General features: G+C 31.0%; 1 protein-coding gene across 4 annotated transcripts; it reads left to right on the forward strand.

Moving 5' to 3' along the window:
• LOC109328770 (squamosa promoter-binding-like protein 2) lies at positions 10,043 to 16,043 on the forward strand. Of its 4 annotated transcripts, none has more exons than XM_019562381.1 (5): positions 10,043 to 10,146; positions 12,650 to 13,337; positions 13,523 to 13,659; positions 14,715 to 14,933; positions 15,404 to 15,907. In XM_019562381.1, the coding sequence occupies exons 2-5, from the start codon at positions 12,691 to 12,693 to the stop codon at positions 15,778 to 15,780; spliced, it is 1,380 nt and encodes a 459-aa protein (XP_019417926.1). In that variant the 5' UTR covers positions 10,043 to 10,146; positions 12,650 to 12,690; the 3' UTR covers positions 15,781 to 15,907. The 4 variants fall into 4 exon arrangements, with proteins under 4 accessions (XP_019417926.1, XP_019417928.1, XP_019417929.1 ...); XM_019562383.1 differs by lacking the exon at positions 10,043 to 10,146 and adding an exon at positions 12,038 to 12,220; XM_019562384.1 differs by lacking the exon at positions 10,043 to 10,146 and having other exon boundaries at positions 12,229 to 13,337; positions 15,404 to 15,782; positions 15,875 to 16,043.

The following is a 16,498-nucleotide window of genomic DNA, read 5'->3' on the forward strand; positions in this document are numbered from 1 at the left end:
GAATGTGTGGTTGTCCCTCTTAACAATTGTCAATTTCATGAATTGAATCTACTACCTTTTGGTGTATCTGGGGATTAACTGGGGTATTACACTACTATAACTAATGTTTTGTTTGTGTAATTAGAGTATGATTAATCATTAAATAATAATTGAAAAAATAACAAAATATTTAATACAATTATCTTAAATACAAGTTTCACATGAAAGCAAGGGAAGATGGGTAGGTTGGGAGATAAGGCATTATCCATGGATGGTGTTATTATCTTATATTCATCCCTCCAATCTACGCACCATTTTGTTGACCCTTACAAAACTTAAGAAATTAAATATTTAGGAGTTTATTATATTCTACAATCACTAAAACTAATCAAAATTAAAGAGTACCATTCGCACTTTAGTGGGAACTTCTTCTTTTTAGGTACCCTTTCACTTTTTAGTTATTGAAATTCAATGGAATGTTGTTAGTTTTGACACCAAATAGACACTTAATCGTATTTTATATGACCCTTGAATAAAAAAATCGACAGAAAGACTCGAACAAAAATTATAAAATTAAATGAAGACAAAATTGTGGTAAACAAAACATCACCATTTATTTATAATAGTAGTTGATAAAATAACATGCACTTTATAAAATTGATAATGTAGTTGTAACAAACACCTAAAAACATAGGATGGCTACTAGCTAGGTTAGGCATTCCGTATTCTATTTTTTCTATTATAAGTTATGTTATATTACAATTAGTACTTCACGGGTGAGCATTTATGTAATTTTACATATAATTTAATGATGTAATCCTCTCTCTGTATGGTTTTTATTTATCATGTTTAGCTGGTAGGAGGCAACAAAAACAAAAGGTGAAAAAGTGGGAAAAGGAAATTGGTGTATATGAGTAAATTAATCTAAGGTTGGAACTTAAGGCAGTGTTTGCTTTATGGAATGATTATATTCATTTGCATGTGACTTGCATATATTTGATATTATTTCTCTTTTTAATTGTCTCACTTGCATTGTTATAAGAAAATATATAAATTAAGAAAACATATGTTATATTCTGGTACAAAAAACAATGCCATCGGACAAAATAGTTGAGTGTTGGATAAGTCCTGGGTAAGATGAGTTCATTTTGAACATCTTTGGATTTGGTTTGATCAACAGGATAATTTAAAGAAATATGTTGTTGATTAACTGGATCCCAACAATAAACGTACAAAGGACCATTACCTCTGTTATTCGTCTGGTACGCCATCTGCATAGGACTGTTACATCGCTTGAACAACACAAACCTATGTCACCTACATTATGTGCCCACTTTCCATCACAGGACAAAGACAAACCTAGTATATGGCTATGAAGCCTATAGCATACTATAAGTCAATTACTTATAGTGTACGGACCTACCAAAGTCGTCCAACAAGAATAAAGCAATTCATTCTTGTATGGGCAAGCATGACAGAGCAAGATGATCAGTCATATCAACAGTATCTACCAGAGAATATTATATGATTTTCTTCACTATAAATAGGGAATCCCCTATAAGGATGATATTATAATGATCTCTCTATTACTCTTGCAATATGCTCTCACACCTCTTGCATAGTAATTTAATATCGAAGCACCTTTTCAGATACTCACCTAAACACTCCCAGACAATCTCAATTGACTTCCAGAAAATTCCTTACCCAACAATCGCTCACATAGCCCTATATTCCTATACAGAAGAACAAATAATAATATAAAATAACTTTGTCACATATATAATATTTCCAATATGTCATTTATTTATTTTTTATTTTTTTTTCATTACTTCTCTTTTATTTAAACACATCTCTTGAGGATTAAGGTATTAAATAAAGGTAAAATTGAAAAATAATAATTGATATGTTGTTGATCTTTAAAACAGAGATAAATTGAATAAAAGAAAAATTGGATTTTTCCACATTTCTTATGGGTTTGATGACACCCATGAAAAGACTATGATAGGGCGTAGGGGCAAGAGTGGAAGTAGGAAAAGGAGTCATCTAAGTTAGCAAAATGGTAATTTAGAGGAAAACAAGTGGCAAAGGTAGAAGTGGCACTTTAATTAAGGTGATTGGGCCATCACTACATACCCATTTCTTTTTTGTGTCCGAACTCCCACGTCACCTTCCCACTTCTCTATTTCTGACAATCACATTATCCACCGTGTAATGTAGTAATGTACAGTTAAATAATTTAAAGTGTAATATTTATGATCAATTAGTTTAAATATTTATACACTATCATTATATTATTTACTATTTATTTGAATTATTTTTTATATCAATTATGTGACCCTTTCTTCATAAATGGCTTTGTTTTCTTTAACACATCTCATGCTCTTTCTTTGTAATACAAGATAGGACACATGGAAGAAGGGAAAGAGAATGATTAATGAAAAAGAATAATTATATTCAAACCTCATAAATTTGGAACCTCCAAAATAGTTTTGCTTGCAGTGAGAGTGGGTAGAGGCACGAGATTAAAGATGTATTAGTTCGTGATCAGAAAATACGTAATTATATAGCAATACTTTTCTAAGCAAAAAATATTACATAATTATAAGATCAAGAATACTTCTTAGTTCTCAGTTAAAAAATAAGTGTGGGAGAAAAAAATCATAGAAATTAACAACTAATTTCAATTAAATATGAGGTTATTAAATAGTATGCAGTGTTGAACTCAAATGAAGTATTATTATAATGCCTCAATGCCCAACGTGATAACATTACCTATAATCCTATACTCTATTTGTGTCAATTTCTTGTACCACTCCTTTAATAGACATTTAAATTAAGTAATATAAAATTGTTTCCTTATATAATATAAAAGTCAAAAGAAATAATATAATGGTACATGCTCTTGCATCTGGAAACCTTGTAATAAATTTTGTTTGGATAAGTTTCTTACCAAAAAAAACTATGTGAAGTTTCACATTAATCCAAAATTTATTTAATACTATATATATAAGTGTGAATGTAACATATGAAAATATGAGTTATTAATTTATACAAAATATATATTGTATAAAACGTTACTCGTGGAGAGCAATGATGGGAAAACCCTTATAGCCTTATATTGATCAACAACTAAGTCTGATCAGACATTTCAAAGAGGAAGATGTCAAAAAAGCAATGTTTGAGGTTGACTCTCTAAAAAGTCCAAGCTTGTTAGATATGGAAAATGGAAATGGGTTCTTCAAGAGGAAATTAAAATCCTAATCATTACAATTCAATTCCATAAGGTCATATATGGTTTTAAGATTACACTTTCAAACATTGTCATTGTTATAAAGTCAAAGTTAAAGTTTCATATTTGTCATATCATCATCCTTCTATTTCATGAGAATCATATTCAATACAATTCAGTTTTACTTCACAATACATGGTTTGAATTTCAGTTCCTAACTACTATATTACACTTTCAAGCACTTTGCCAAATATATAGGTACATGGTTGTCATGTCATCCTTCTATATCAATGAGAATCTTATTCATTACAATTCAATTCAATAACACCCTATATGACTTGAAACACATTTCCTAGATACTAGATTACTCTTTCAAACATTGTTGAGTCTTATGAAGTCAAAGTAAAATCTTCATAGTTGTCATATTCATTACCTTTCAATTTTAGAAGACAATTGATGACTTGAAACCTATTTACTAGATATTAGATCACACTCTTGAACATTGTAGAATTTTATGAAGTCAAAGTTAAAGCCTCCTATAAGTTCTTTAAATTATGGGTTTGAGTTACAGAGTCTCCCTTTAGAGAGAATAAAATATCATAGAATGTATTTAAGTTTAAAGGGTGACACAGAAAATAAATTCATGAGTCCAAAAATATCGCATGTTAAGACTAAGATGTTAGTATTTTTTTTAGTGAATTGAAAAAAAAATCTGAGATTAATTAGCTTATATGCTTAAGTTCCCAATTATATAAATAGAGTTTTTCCCTCTTTCTGGCAATTTCCAACACTCTATCAACCTTTATTTGAGTAACACTAGCAATATTTTTTAGATACAATAGCTATATTGTTAAATACAATAGCAATAGACATATTGTTGAGTAACAATATTATATATATATATATATATATAGGTGTGACACTAATCATATTATTGAGTGATGAAAGTACATATATATGTGTAATTCTAAAACAATTTTTATAATAATATAAATTATTTAATTTTGAGAATGACATGATTGATAATATGTTTGTACAATTTTTGGAATGATCATGAAACATTTTTAAATAGGACTACCTAATATGTGATTTAGTAAAATATGTGGTGACATAATTAATATTTTTAATTTGATAACAAGAGAAAATATATCTTATGTTAATATTATAGTTGTAACTTGCACAAATAAATGATAGTTTATAACTTGTTGGCAAAGAAATTGATTGAGGAGGTGAATTGAAATGAAGGATTAATTAAGAACTTGTGATATTGAATCAAATGAACAATTGGTGATTCCTGACCTAATTATAGCACGCGGCGAGCATCATTTTAATCTCTTTGTTCCTTATGCAATTAATATTATTAATGCCTCATAACTATTTTATACATCTTCATAACTATTTTATACATCCTCATAACTATGTTCATTGGCTACATTAAAATTTTGGGATTTGAATAGACATTATTGGGAATAATAACATGCATGCCACACTTCCACGTCACTGCTATAATTAAATGGGAGTGACTTTTATAACTAGTTTGTTAAGGATATATAAATGAAGTATTTTATGATTGGAAATAAAAAAAACATGTTACATCCTAGTGTTGTGATTAGTCAACATCTTTCGATGATTAGATATCAGACTTATTATCGGATAAATAAGATATGACCCATATAATTATCGGTTATCCCCGAGTGACCAACATAGCTACAAGAAAGGATCACAGCGACCTGACATGGTCAAGTCAATACCTGCAAATTCATAAAACATTACTACATGATAAAGGACTGACTGTGACGTCAGAGTAGTGTAATTATCCTTCTTCACACGATAAAGGTAAATCGGGTCTATAGTGAAGACAATATGGGAAACTATAAAGTAGATGGTCTATTATGAATAAATCACTCACTGTTACTCTAGACAAATGTATGGCAATACAATCCATCATGAATAAAGCATTCACCTTAGAGTACATTCAACTCTACCTCTATATAAATAGAGATAATCTCTACAATGAAGACTTACTTACCCTCATATACTTTTACTATATTCTCTCTAAAACAAATAATTAGCTTATTCTAACTTGAGTATCAGATTTCCTTTTCTAAGTACACATCTAACCTAATTCAAGACTAGTTCTTACCCACATACAACATGATGTAGATTCTAACCAAACACTTCCTCACTAATGAGTAGAACATAATACCAAAAAAATAAACGTCAACAAATTCTTTAGTTTTTATTCAAAATTTAATGATGAATTACAAAAACCATGAACCAATATATTCATCAGGGTATCTTTTATTTTAAAAGAATTATGTATCCGAAATTGTTTTATATTTCCTTCTAAAAAGTGCATTGATTGCATTGGGAGCCCATGCAGGTCCTTTTGAAAGGGACGTTGTGAATATGCATATGGAAGCCACGCAAAATAGTTGTTTCAATAATTGCTAACTCTCCAAAAGGACAAAAAAAAAGAGTACTAAGCTAACAAGGAAGCATGGGTGGGAATGACATAATATTATAACCATACCCTTTTTACTCTAAGTAAGATATCATATTAATTAGAATTATTATATGGTCATAAAGTCAAAATTAGAACTTCCAACATCTCAAATTCATGGTGTGGAAACGGATGAGGGGTTAATTAAGCAAATGAGTAATGACTAGGAAACATTCCTTTTAACATTATTTTCAACAAATACTATAAATCACTAGTTAATTTCACGTCAAACTCTTTAAAGTAAATAAATAATTTGGTAACATCTATGTAAAACTCACAACAATAGAAAGTGTTTTAGTAGCATCACTTTAATTAAGTAATAATTAACATATAGTTGAAGAATTGACCAGGATAAGGTTGGTATACTCTTAAATGGGGAAGTTTACCTGCCAGTGATATTTGACAGTGTCCTAATTCCTAACTTTAGTTTATTTTTATATATAGCTAATAATGCATCTCCCAAGTCCCCTTCTTCCAAATGTGTCTAGTTATTTGACCAAAGGAGCATCCAAGTTAAGTAAAATTCTTAAACAATTAAAATTCCCGAATTAGTATTCTCACCGTTAATAGAGAGATAAATGCTTCAAAAAAATAAAATAAAATACAACTTTTAATGACATATTTACCCATTTTAATTATAATAAAATTACATTTTTGCCACTATAAATAAGTGTAAAAGCATATATTTGACTTTCCATTAACGGAGATGATCCTGGTTCAAAATGATCCACTTATTTGCTTTGAAAAGTGTTCCCTTGTTCAGTGGTTTACCACATAGGACAAAGCATATTGGACAATAGACACCAACATTATTGAGGGGACTTTATTAATATTAGTGCAATGCAAACTGGCACCAAAGACGTTGATGTTTGAAAGAACTAGCAAAGAAGTGTTAAACTTTTTATTAACTTCTTTCCCCATTTGATTATTAAAAGTAATTAACATCATGTATTTTTTTAGGCCTAAACTATATTACAAACTTGGTGACGTGCTTGTTTGTTTGAATGTTTTTGTTATTTTGGTTTATAAATTAAGTTTGTTTGTTTACCAGCTTGGTTTATAAAAGCATTATAAACAAAGAAAAGGAAACAAAACCTAATATATTAAAAAATTATTAGTTTATTTTTTGAGTTTATAATCAAACTCTAAATATACCATAAATATATATATAGTAAATAGAAGTCAAAAGTGGTGATGAAGACTTTAAACAGGGACATCCCCTATTGCCCTTTTATGTCTGGTTGTAAACAATGGCTTACGTGTTCAAATACCTACAATATTGTCAAGCTACATTTATTATATGTTGTCTTAGGAATACATCTGCCACCATAATTTAATGTCTTTCAATTGCTAAATAAACTCTAAAATCGAGGAGGGAGGGAAGTTACCTTATCTAAACCACTTTGGATCTTTATTGATGACATAATGCACATATTAAGTAAAAAAAAATAGAAATGTTGGCAAAATAAAATTATAATAACATTTGTATCATTAAAATTAGTGTAATAATAATATTTATCTCTTTATTAATAGAGATGATCCCTACTTATATTACAATGGATCATCATGTAATTATAGGGATGCTCAATTTTATTCGAGGAATAATGCTGGTATAAGTCGAGCTAAATAAACAAGTCCTGAGAGTATAAGTTCAATGTCCGTAATAATATGGTTGGGTTATCTTCCCCCAAACTCTCTCCAAAAATCTTCTATTCAAATTGGACTTTGTAGGATAGCTCGATTTAAGTATTGATTAAATGAGTTCAGCCTTGGATCTTAAAACTCATCCAATACAAATAGAGTGATAGATCATAAACTTAATATAAAATAAGGACATCTATATACCTAAATTTAAGAGAATTATAAGTAAAGTTCTATCTTATAACTTGAGTGTTAAATTCAATAGAGTTAAGAATCTCAACTATAGTTATTCGACTTAGATTTTTATATCAAGGATAGAGAATCTATCTCAATTATATATATATATACATATACATATAGAGAATGTTTATATTTATTCATATTTTAAAAACACTTTATAATTATTATATATATTATATTAATACATGAATATTATATAAATTAACATTAATATTATGATGCAAATTGATTTAAAAGTCTCATTTATCTTTATATAATTGAGTGAAGAAGCTTCAAATAAAATGAGTTGCTTTATTTTCTTTTGTTATTATAATAATCTAAGTTCCACATGTGAGGTGGTTGTGAATGGTGACAAGTGTCGTTTTGGAGGGTTATTTGTTTTGTTCCTTTATATCATCTATGATGAAAGTAGGGGTGCCCTTTTATTTCTCTAGCAGAAGATGGTGACATTACCTTGTCACCAATGAATTCCTCAAAAAATGCATCACTTTTTTCTGCTTTTTTTCTGACTCATTCATGCATTTAGTCATGGATGGAGTTCCAGATTTTATATACATCAACTAATTACGAAGGACAGTTGTTTCAAGTGACATATTCCTGATTTCCTTTAAGTAAGGTTTTGTATTCGAGTCTTGTGAATGGAAAAAATGTATATTGGGGGAATTAGCTTCACATACTTATGGATATTCTCGACTCGGACAAGATTATCTCTAATGCGAGGATACATGTGTGAAACTAAAAAAAATACAGGAATTAATTTACATATGTGTATTAAATGGAAATACATTGGTTTAAATGAATTTCAGCATGAAATACTTACCATCTTTACTAACATGAGGTAAAGAAGTTTGAGCATGGTAAAATGTAATCTTTATGGATTGGACATTAACCACACACTGGCTTGGGCCTAGGAAACCATTTCTTAATAGGCCATTGCAATATTTGCATATTTTCCTTTTCTGAAAACATGTATTTATACAATTTTCTTTATATAACTTAATACTATTTTATTTTTAAGACAACATGTAGCCATGCTTGTCATCTACATATAAAAACAACACCTAATAATATTATTTAAAAGACGACATGTATCCTTATCAACTATTTTATTCTAAACAAATAATACTTTATTCATGATGAGCTATACATGATGCAACCTAAGCTACATCTTGATACTAATTGAATATTTTATAATTTTTAATTGAGTTGTGTTATAGCTAAAAAATAGATAATAGATCAAAAGCTTAAATCGAATTTTAGGTTAGAACAATCCTTATCAAATTGAATCAATCTAAAATTCATTTCTTATCCTTATAAAAATATTTAGTTATATACCAAAAGGATAAAACTTAACTTAGCAAATGTTGAAATGCTTATTTTGCAACTAGTAATGATTCATTTTGCTTAGGAAAATGGAGGTATTTCGCTATATTTTTTGGTTGGCAGATTAACGTATGATTGCACCATGCCGATGATGATGGAGGAATTATCATAGATTATTAGTTGGAGTTGCTCATCCAATCGATCATCAACCAAAACTAATATGAATTGGCTCGACTTGACTATTTTATGCATAAAATCGATGACTCGACCAGTCAATCAAATCGACATATCAAAAAAATTGATTATTGGTACTTATGTTTGTCGCTATTGAAGTCTTTTTGTCATTTGTTAGTTTATGTTGTAACAAAATTTAGTCGTTTAATGAAGTTTGAAACTTTGTCTATTTCTATTGTGATTAAAATGCAAAATCTATATTATTTGATAATGCTTTCAACTCATTCTTAGTATTATAAAAATTTAGAATTTTTAATATTAACCGGTTTGATTAGTCTAAAGAGTAACTCACTAATTCCATGGTTGATTGAATAACTTGAATAAGTAGTTGAGTCGAGTATATGAGAATAGGATAAATGCTCTATTCTCATTTCAACACTTATTCTAAGCCCATTATAAAAGTCCAATAGTGGTGTTTTTGAGCAACATAACTATAACTGGGCTCAAAGTTCTCACCTTAAACAAGATGCTATAAAATAATATATTAAAAAATATTGTTTTGATTTTGTTTACCCATTACTAACGTCATTATTTCCTGCTGAGACAGTGAGATAAAAAATAGGAGTAGGAGTGTTTGAGTTGAATTAGCACAAACTATATTTGGCACATTCTCATTCTTGTCTCAGAAGAGTAACAGTAACAGAAATTATATTTGGTTTGAATTTGAAGCTTTTCACTTATTTACTTATGTTATTCTGAATTAAGGAGATGAGAAAACATGGTCACGTGAAGTTGTTGCTTTAATCATGGATAAGAGAGATCTCACATTTTTTATGCTTTAGTAGTATATATATATATATATATATTTTATGTTAATTTATTTATTATTTATTTGTTTAGAGCACAACAACACACAAAAATTGTGAGTGTGAGAGCTTCTTCATACATAGGTGTCCATTCCTAGGACTCTGTTAAAACATCTCAAATATCATTCAATGCCAATGGATTGTAATGCTTATTCAATTCCATATCCAATTTCTCAACACTCTCTCTAACTGTAAGTATTATTATTTCTTTTTATTTTTATTTTTCAACTCCTATATTTCTTCTCAAATTTGATACTTATGCAACCAAATAAGGAGACAAAACAATGATTCTGAGTCTGTTATTTTCTCTGCCTTTACCTTACTTACCTTACTAAAACCTCGACAACTGTGTTGATCTGAAAGACAAGTTCCTATTTTTATTCTCACCTCATTTTTGGGTTCATTCTTTTACTGTTCTAAAATTGATGAGAATAACAACCATAGAACAAATTGTTCATGCACCCCTTTTCAGTGCACTTCTCAAATTCCATTTTTTCCTGTAGAAAGATCAGAGCTTTGAAACCAAAATGAGTTTTTACCTCAATGAATGTTAGTTACTATGATGAAGATGATGATTACGATTTACTAGTGCTAGTGGCATTAATGCTTTTTTACTGTTAAAGTTATTTCCTTTTGTGGGTAGGCTCAGAATGCAAAACATTCATTTTCTGAAAACTTTCATACTATGAAGCTAGACTTTTAGCCTAGCCTATAAAAAAAGATTATTTTTTGGTACAAAAAATAGATTCTTTTCTTTTGTGTGGTTTCATCTTCTTCATTGCCTTTTTTGGGTTTATCACTTTTTTATCAGCTAAAAATCTTTTGATAAGCTAAGTGTAGAAAGTGATTTTCTACATGAAAATATCATTACTGTTTGCATCTGGTTTTATCATGAAATTTTCTCTTAAGAAAAAACCTATACCTACTTTAGGAATGTGTGCTTTTTTTGCGGATGAGGGGACCAAAGCCTTGAAGTGCACTAGCAAACTCCCTAGAGAAAGGGACCCTCATCCTAATAAATGATGTATCTTCTTGTAAAAATCAACTTCCTAAAAAACTAACCTATAGATCATTCTGTAGAAGAAGAAAATAACATGTCACTTCTAACTAATCAAGTTTGTGGTTTGTGACACATGTCATTTTTCCTATGATGTAGTAGGATTTGTATTCTAATTATGTAGAACGATATATCATTTTTCACAATTTGATTCATGTAAACATTGGATCAAATCCACAATAGTGTCTTCAGAGAATAAAAAAGATAGTTTTTTTTCCTAATTTTTATTTTACTATGCTCGAAAAGTCTCTTCGTTTGTGAGTATAAGGTGAGTGCATCAAGATTTATGTATTGTGGGTTTTTTTACCATGCATAAAGAAAGAGAGGATGCTTTATTGGTGTAGTTTTTTTTTTTGCCATTTATGATATGGAGGGAGAGTAGGTAGAGGCTTTATTTCTTTTACAAAAAGGAAGGGCTAAAACTGCTGTCTAATGTTTCACTGTTTTCTCAAAGGTTCTGATATGTCAAGAAGTCATCATTTGTTGGGTTGTTGTTTTTTGTTGTGGGGTCTCATTCAATGACCTACTCCTGACATTGTTGTGATAAATCTTGAATTATAAGAAAAGGGAATAATAGTATTAGAGCTCACCCTCCATAGGAATTTATCTATCACTTTGTTACTTGAATAACATGAATAACAACTTTTCAACACTATTTTGATATAGTAATATTGTATACAATTACTTCTATCTTTCACTTAGTTTTAACCTTAATCATACACATTATACACATTTAAAATATACAACAAAAAACTCTAAGTGTGTGTTTGATGTAAGGGACAACACTACACAAAGTTCTGTTCCTATTTAGTTGGATACAAAAACTATGACTTGTGTTCTCCCATGATGAGGTTTTTGCACTGAAGTAAATCTAAAAATCTAAAATCAATGTCATTGTAAAAAAAACTTTACCCTTTAACTATATACTAGTAGTGACAGAGATTGATTGGTTGGGAAGTCATTGCATACTTTAAATTTACCAAGGCAATAATAGATAATTGAGTCACTGTATGTTTTTATGGTTGAGAAATCATTGCAACATTAAACTACATCCACCTATCTGCCTGTGAATTCATGGAAGTAGTTTGCAGAAAACTTTGGTTTGCACAGATCTGTTTGATTTCTGCAATTAGCTTTTTAGTTTTGGTTACAATGTAAACAATGTAAGAATTCTTCTAGGAGCATCTCATGTTTGGAATTTTCCTGTGGTAAATAACATGGTCAAAACTTACACTGGCAAATATACTTATCTGTTGCTATTTGCTGAGTATTTGTTCTGCTGCTGCCAGCATGTTTTCCCTGCATGTTTCAGTTTTTGGCTAGCAGGAAATGCAACCAAACTAAGGCTAGAAAGAAGTGGTTTGATGTTGTCTGAATAACTAATCAAAGCTTATGCCTTTAGAAATTAGCAGTATACCAATTCCTTAAAATTTGGGACTGTTTCAGATTTTTTTGGAGTCTTAGTATTTGTTCCTTAATGATTTCTCTACTGCATTTATACAGCTATATTTGGTCTTTAACTCTTAATTGCTTATGAAAATTACTAACCCTGTTTATCTTATTGTTAGACTTGTTTACTGTTCTTTGCTTCTAGTGAAAGCAAAGTAGTAATAATTTCACTTGAATTGTACTTTCAGATTACAGTGACAGATTCTATATGAATTTCTGAGGTGTCATCATGGAGTGGAATTCAAAATCATTGGGGCAATGGGACTGGGAGGAGAACTTATTCTTTTTCAATGGAAAAGCTTCAGAAAATCCTAAGTTACAATCAACCACAAATTGGAGTTCTGAAGCAGATAAAGAAATCAATGTTGGGCTATTGTATCCATCAGGGGTTAGTGTTTGTTCTGAGTCTGAACTAATACATGCTTCTTCATCAAGGAGCTCAAAATCAGCTTCCATCAATTCATCGTCAAACGAGGATAGCAAAATATCAATGTTCACATTGGAAGGTTCTCAACATGATGATTCAACTGGTAAGCAAAAATTCTCCAAAGAAGAGCCAGTTGAAAATTCACCAGCACAAGAACCCTCTTCTGTCTCTGGTGAACCATTCTTCACTCTAAAGCTTGGTAAAAGGTTGTACCTTGAGGATGTTTCCACGGGAAGTGATTCCAAGAAACCGTCTTCGAGTGCTGGAAAGAAATGTAAATCCAATGGTCAGAACTTGCAACATCCAAGCTGCCAGGTTGAAGGCTGTGGCCTTGATCTCTCATCTGCGAAGGGTTACCATCGCAACCATAGAGTTTGTGAAAATCATTCGAAATCCCCTAAGGTGATAATATCTGGGTCAGAATGCCGATTTTGCCAGCAGTGTAGCAGGTAACTTTTTAAGAAACACCTGATTGTTTGCATGAAAGTAGGATTGAGTAATGATGATACATTCCTGGCACCTTTTATTGTGAAGAACTTATCATTAGAATTAAGATTAGTCTAATAGATTGAGCTTCCGGCCTTTCTGGCACATGTTGAATAAATTGGTTACTCTTTAACCTATGATGTTGAAGGTTCCATGGTCTGTCAGAATTTGATGATAAAAAGAGAAGCTGTAGACGACGTCTTTCAGATCATAATGCTAGGCGCCGCAAACCACATCCTGATGCAGTCCGATTAAACAAACTGGCTTTGTCTTTATCACCCTATGGTATAATTCTCGACACTGAGGGCGTCCTTCTTCCCTTGAAAATCCATTAGCTTTGTCTTAGTCGTTGGCTTACCTTTGCAAGTTGTTTCAATTTCTGATGCATAGTAGATATCTTAAAATGATTCTGAAGAACTATAACAATGAAACTCAGCACAAAATGTGGTGATTTTTTTTTAAAATGTAGCCTGTTTTCCTTAATGGCAACTATTTTATCAGAAAATCCTTTTTAGTGATTTCCCAGTGTATTTCAATAATCATAACTGTTCCAACTTTCAACAACTACTTGTTTAGTGATAGGAAATTTGTGGCCTATGAATGAATCATCTGATGCACTTAGAATGCCAAAACATATAGTTTTGATTATAATATTCAATGGAGTGCTTAGTGTTGAGCATTTGTATGGAGATATATATTTATTCTTTTTGAATCTTTAAGTAGTTAGCAAAACCCATATTGCTTATAATCTGTTGTTTATTAAACTGCATAAGACACTATAATGCATGTGAACATGAAATACATTTAATATCAACTTGTGTAATAACATCAAGAAATACAAGTAGTTACTATGGCCTTTTTTGACTCGAGTGTTGACAGTTTAAAAACATGATGTCCACAAAAGTGTGAGACTTCTAAACAAACCTGATTTATTACAACATAACTGAGAATTATTTCCCTATATCAAAGTTAAAACCAAACAACAATAAAGGTTAGTTGTTCACTTAGTTATCACGTGGAATATAGTTCAATGCATATAGTCGATCCCACTTAGTGAGATTAAGGCTTGATTGTTCTTGTAGTTTATTGGAGTTCATGTTTTAACACTTTTTAGACACGTCATTCTTCGAAACTAGGAAAACATTATTATTGTTCCCAAGAGTTAGTTCAGGTGGTAGAGCCGTGAGGCAGTAAGCACTTCGGTTCAAACCTCGACAGTAGCACAACTGAGAATGAAGTATGAAATGTTCCAAAATGTAGTACCATAGTGGCACTAAAAGTTTCTTCATGATGATAAGATTATTATTATATCCACTGCCTAATTTATGTTTGCTATGCAGATGGGAGGCAACTAATGAGCCCATTTGCATATTCAAGGACTGCTTCAAATTTAGCATGCCAAGACATACACAGCAGAAAGTTCCCTTTTCACACAAAAGATTTTCTCATGAAGCCTGAAAAAGCCTTCAATAAGATACCAAATGCTGTCACCATGATTTCTGATAATTCCAGTGGCCTTCTTACATCCAAAGGCATAGCAACCAAGAGTATTATTGCAGGTTGTTTCGGCTTCTTCTTAATAATTGAGCATGATGATTTCATTTTAAATTTAGACTGTTAAGAATGACATGTGTCATTCATAGAGGGGGTGCTTTAAGAGACTAAACACTCTCAAAAGTGGATTATGAAGGTATGAAAGGTTATGATGCAGAAAGTTAACTTAAGTGCTCAACAATCTTCTTAATTACTTAAAAGAGTTTATAGGAAGATCATAGAGTATTTTCATAAGGCCGTATTTTGGTAAACAACTTAACTAAGAACTTTTGCTCTTTTGAAATAAGCTACAAAATAACTTATTTTCATATGTTGTTCTCATGAACTCAAATACCCTTCTTCCAAACACGCCATGAGTTATTTTCATATGCTCTAATAAACTCTATGCTTTTCCAAACACGCCCTTAGGATGATTTTGGCATTCCTGAACTAGAACAATTGGTTAAATGCTAATTTCATAATGATTATTGAGCAGATAAAATACATGTTGCAGGTATAGAATATCCAATAACCTCTTCTGATCTGAATGGTACACAAGATCTTAACCGTGCTCTCTCTCTTCTGTCAAACAACTCATCATGGGGTGCTGCATATGAATCCAAGTCCTTCTCCATAGAGTACTCCAATAGGACAACCAGTACCACTCATCAGCCCATAACAACACATGCAGCAATGTCTCATCATATCTTACCTTTTGCTTCATCAGAGTATTGGAACACTAATCAGCAACCAGCAAATTCCGGCATCTGTATCCCCTCATACTCAGATTCTGATAATAACAATAGCTTTAAAGAGTTTCAGCTGTGGTACACACCCTATGAATCTGGTTTTCCTTGCAACCAGCTGGATTAACTAGTATGTGTCTATGTGTTCATTCAATTGGTTCCAAGTTGATGAAGTCACATGCAACATTAGAGTATGTTCACTTTTGCAATATTAGAGAGAGAGTGTGTGTATGTGTCTATGTCTTCATAGTCTGTAGGGTCTAATACTAGAGTGTGTTTACTTTTGTTGTAGTTGAAACTGTGATGGAATTAGAAATGAGACTCAACACAATATTAAGGTTGTTTTATGTCTTGTAGCCTAAAAGTAACAATCCCCTTATGATTGCATATATCTACCACCATTTGCCATAAGAAAACTTGTGTTCATGATGTTTGGCTTACTCCATTGTCAGCACCGCAATTCTGTCTGTTGCACTTGGTTCTGAATGGATAGTTAATGTTATTACATTTTTCACACTTCCAGCTTCCCTCGGGCATCTTTTGCTCTGAATGGCAAATACAAATGAAGAAACATAATTAGCAACTATTGCTCTGTATCACATTTGGGTGATTATTGATAGACTTAACAGATATGCTCATTTCATTGCCCTTTCTCATCCTTTTACTGCTTCCAAATTAGCTGAGATTTTCATTTCTGAAATTTTCAAACTTCATGGGGCTCCAGCCAATATTGTTAGTGATAGGGATTCACTCTTTACTAGCAACTTCTGGTCATCATTTCTCCAACAGTTGGGCATCTCACAACGTTTGTCTACTGCATATCACCCACAATCTGATGGGCAAAG

The sequence above is a fragment of the Lupinus angustifolius genome, chromosome LG15 (genome assembly GCF_001865875.1).
Source record: "Lupinus angustifolius cultivar Tanjil chromosome LG15, LupAngTanjil_v1.0, whole genome shotgun sequence".
NCBI lineage: Eukaryota > Viridiplantae > Streptophyta > Magnoliopsida > Fabales > Fabaceae > Lupinus > Lupinus angustifolius.

Excerpts from the sequence above, each read along its gene's own strand:
- LOC109328770 (XM_019562381.1), top strand. The coding sequence starts at position 12,691 with ATGGAGTGGAATTCAAAATCATTGGGGCAATGGGACTGGGAGGAGAAC. Across the intron at positions 13,660-14,714 it reads TTTGTCTTTATCACCCTATG|ATGGGAGGCAACTAATGAGC; the intron begins GTATAATTCTCG and ends TTTGCTATGCAG. Across the intron at positions 14,934-15,403 it reads AACCAAGAGTATTATTGCAG|ATAAAATACATGTTGCAGGT; the intron begins GTTGTTTCGGCT and ends ATTATTGAGCAG.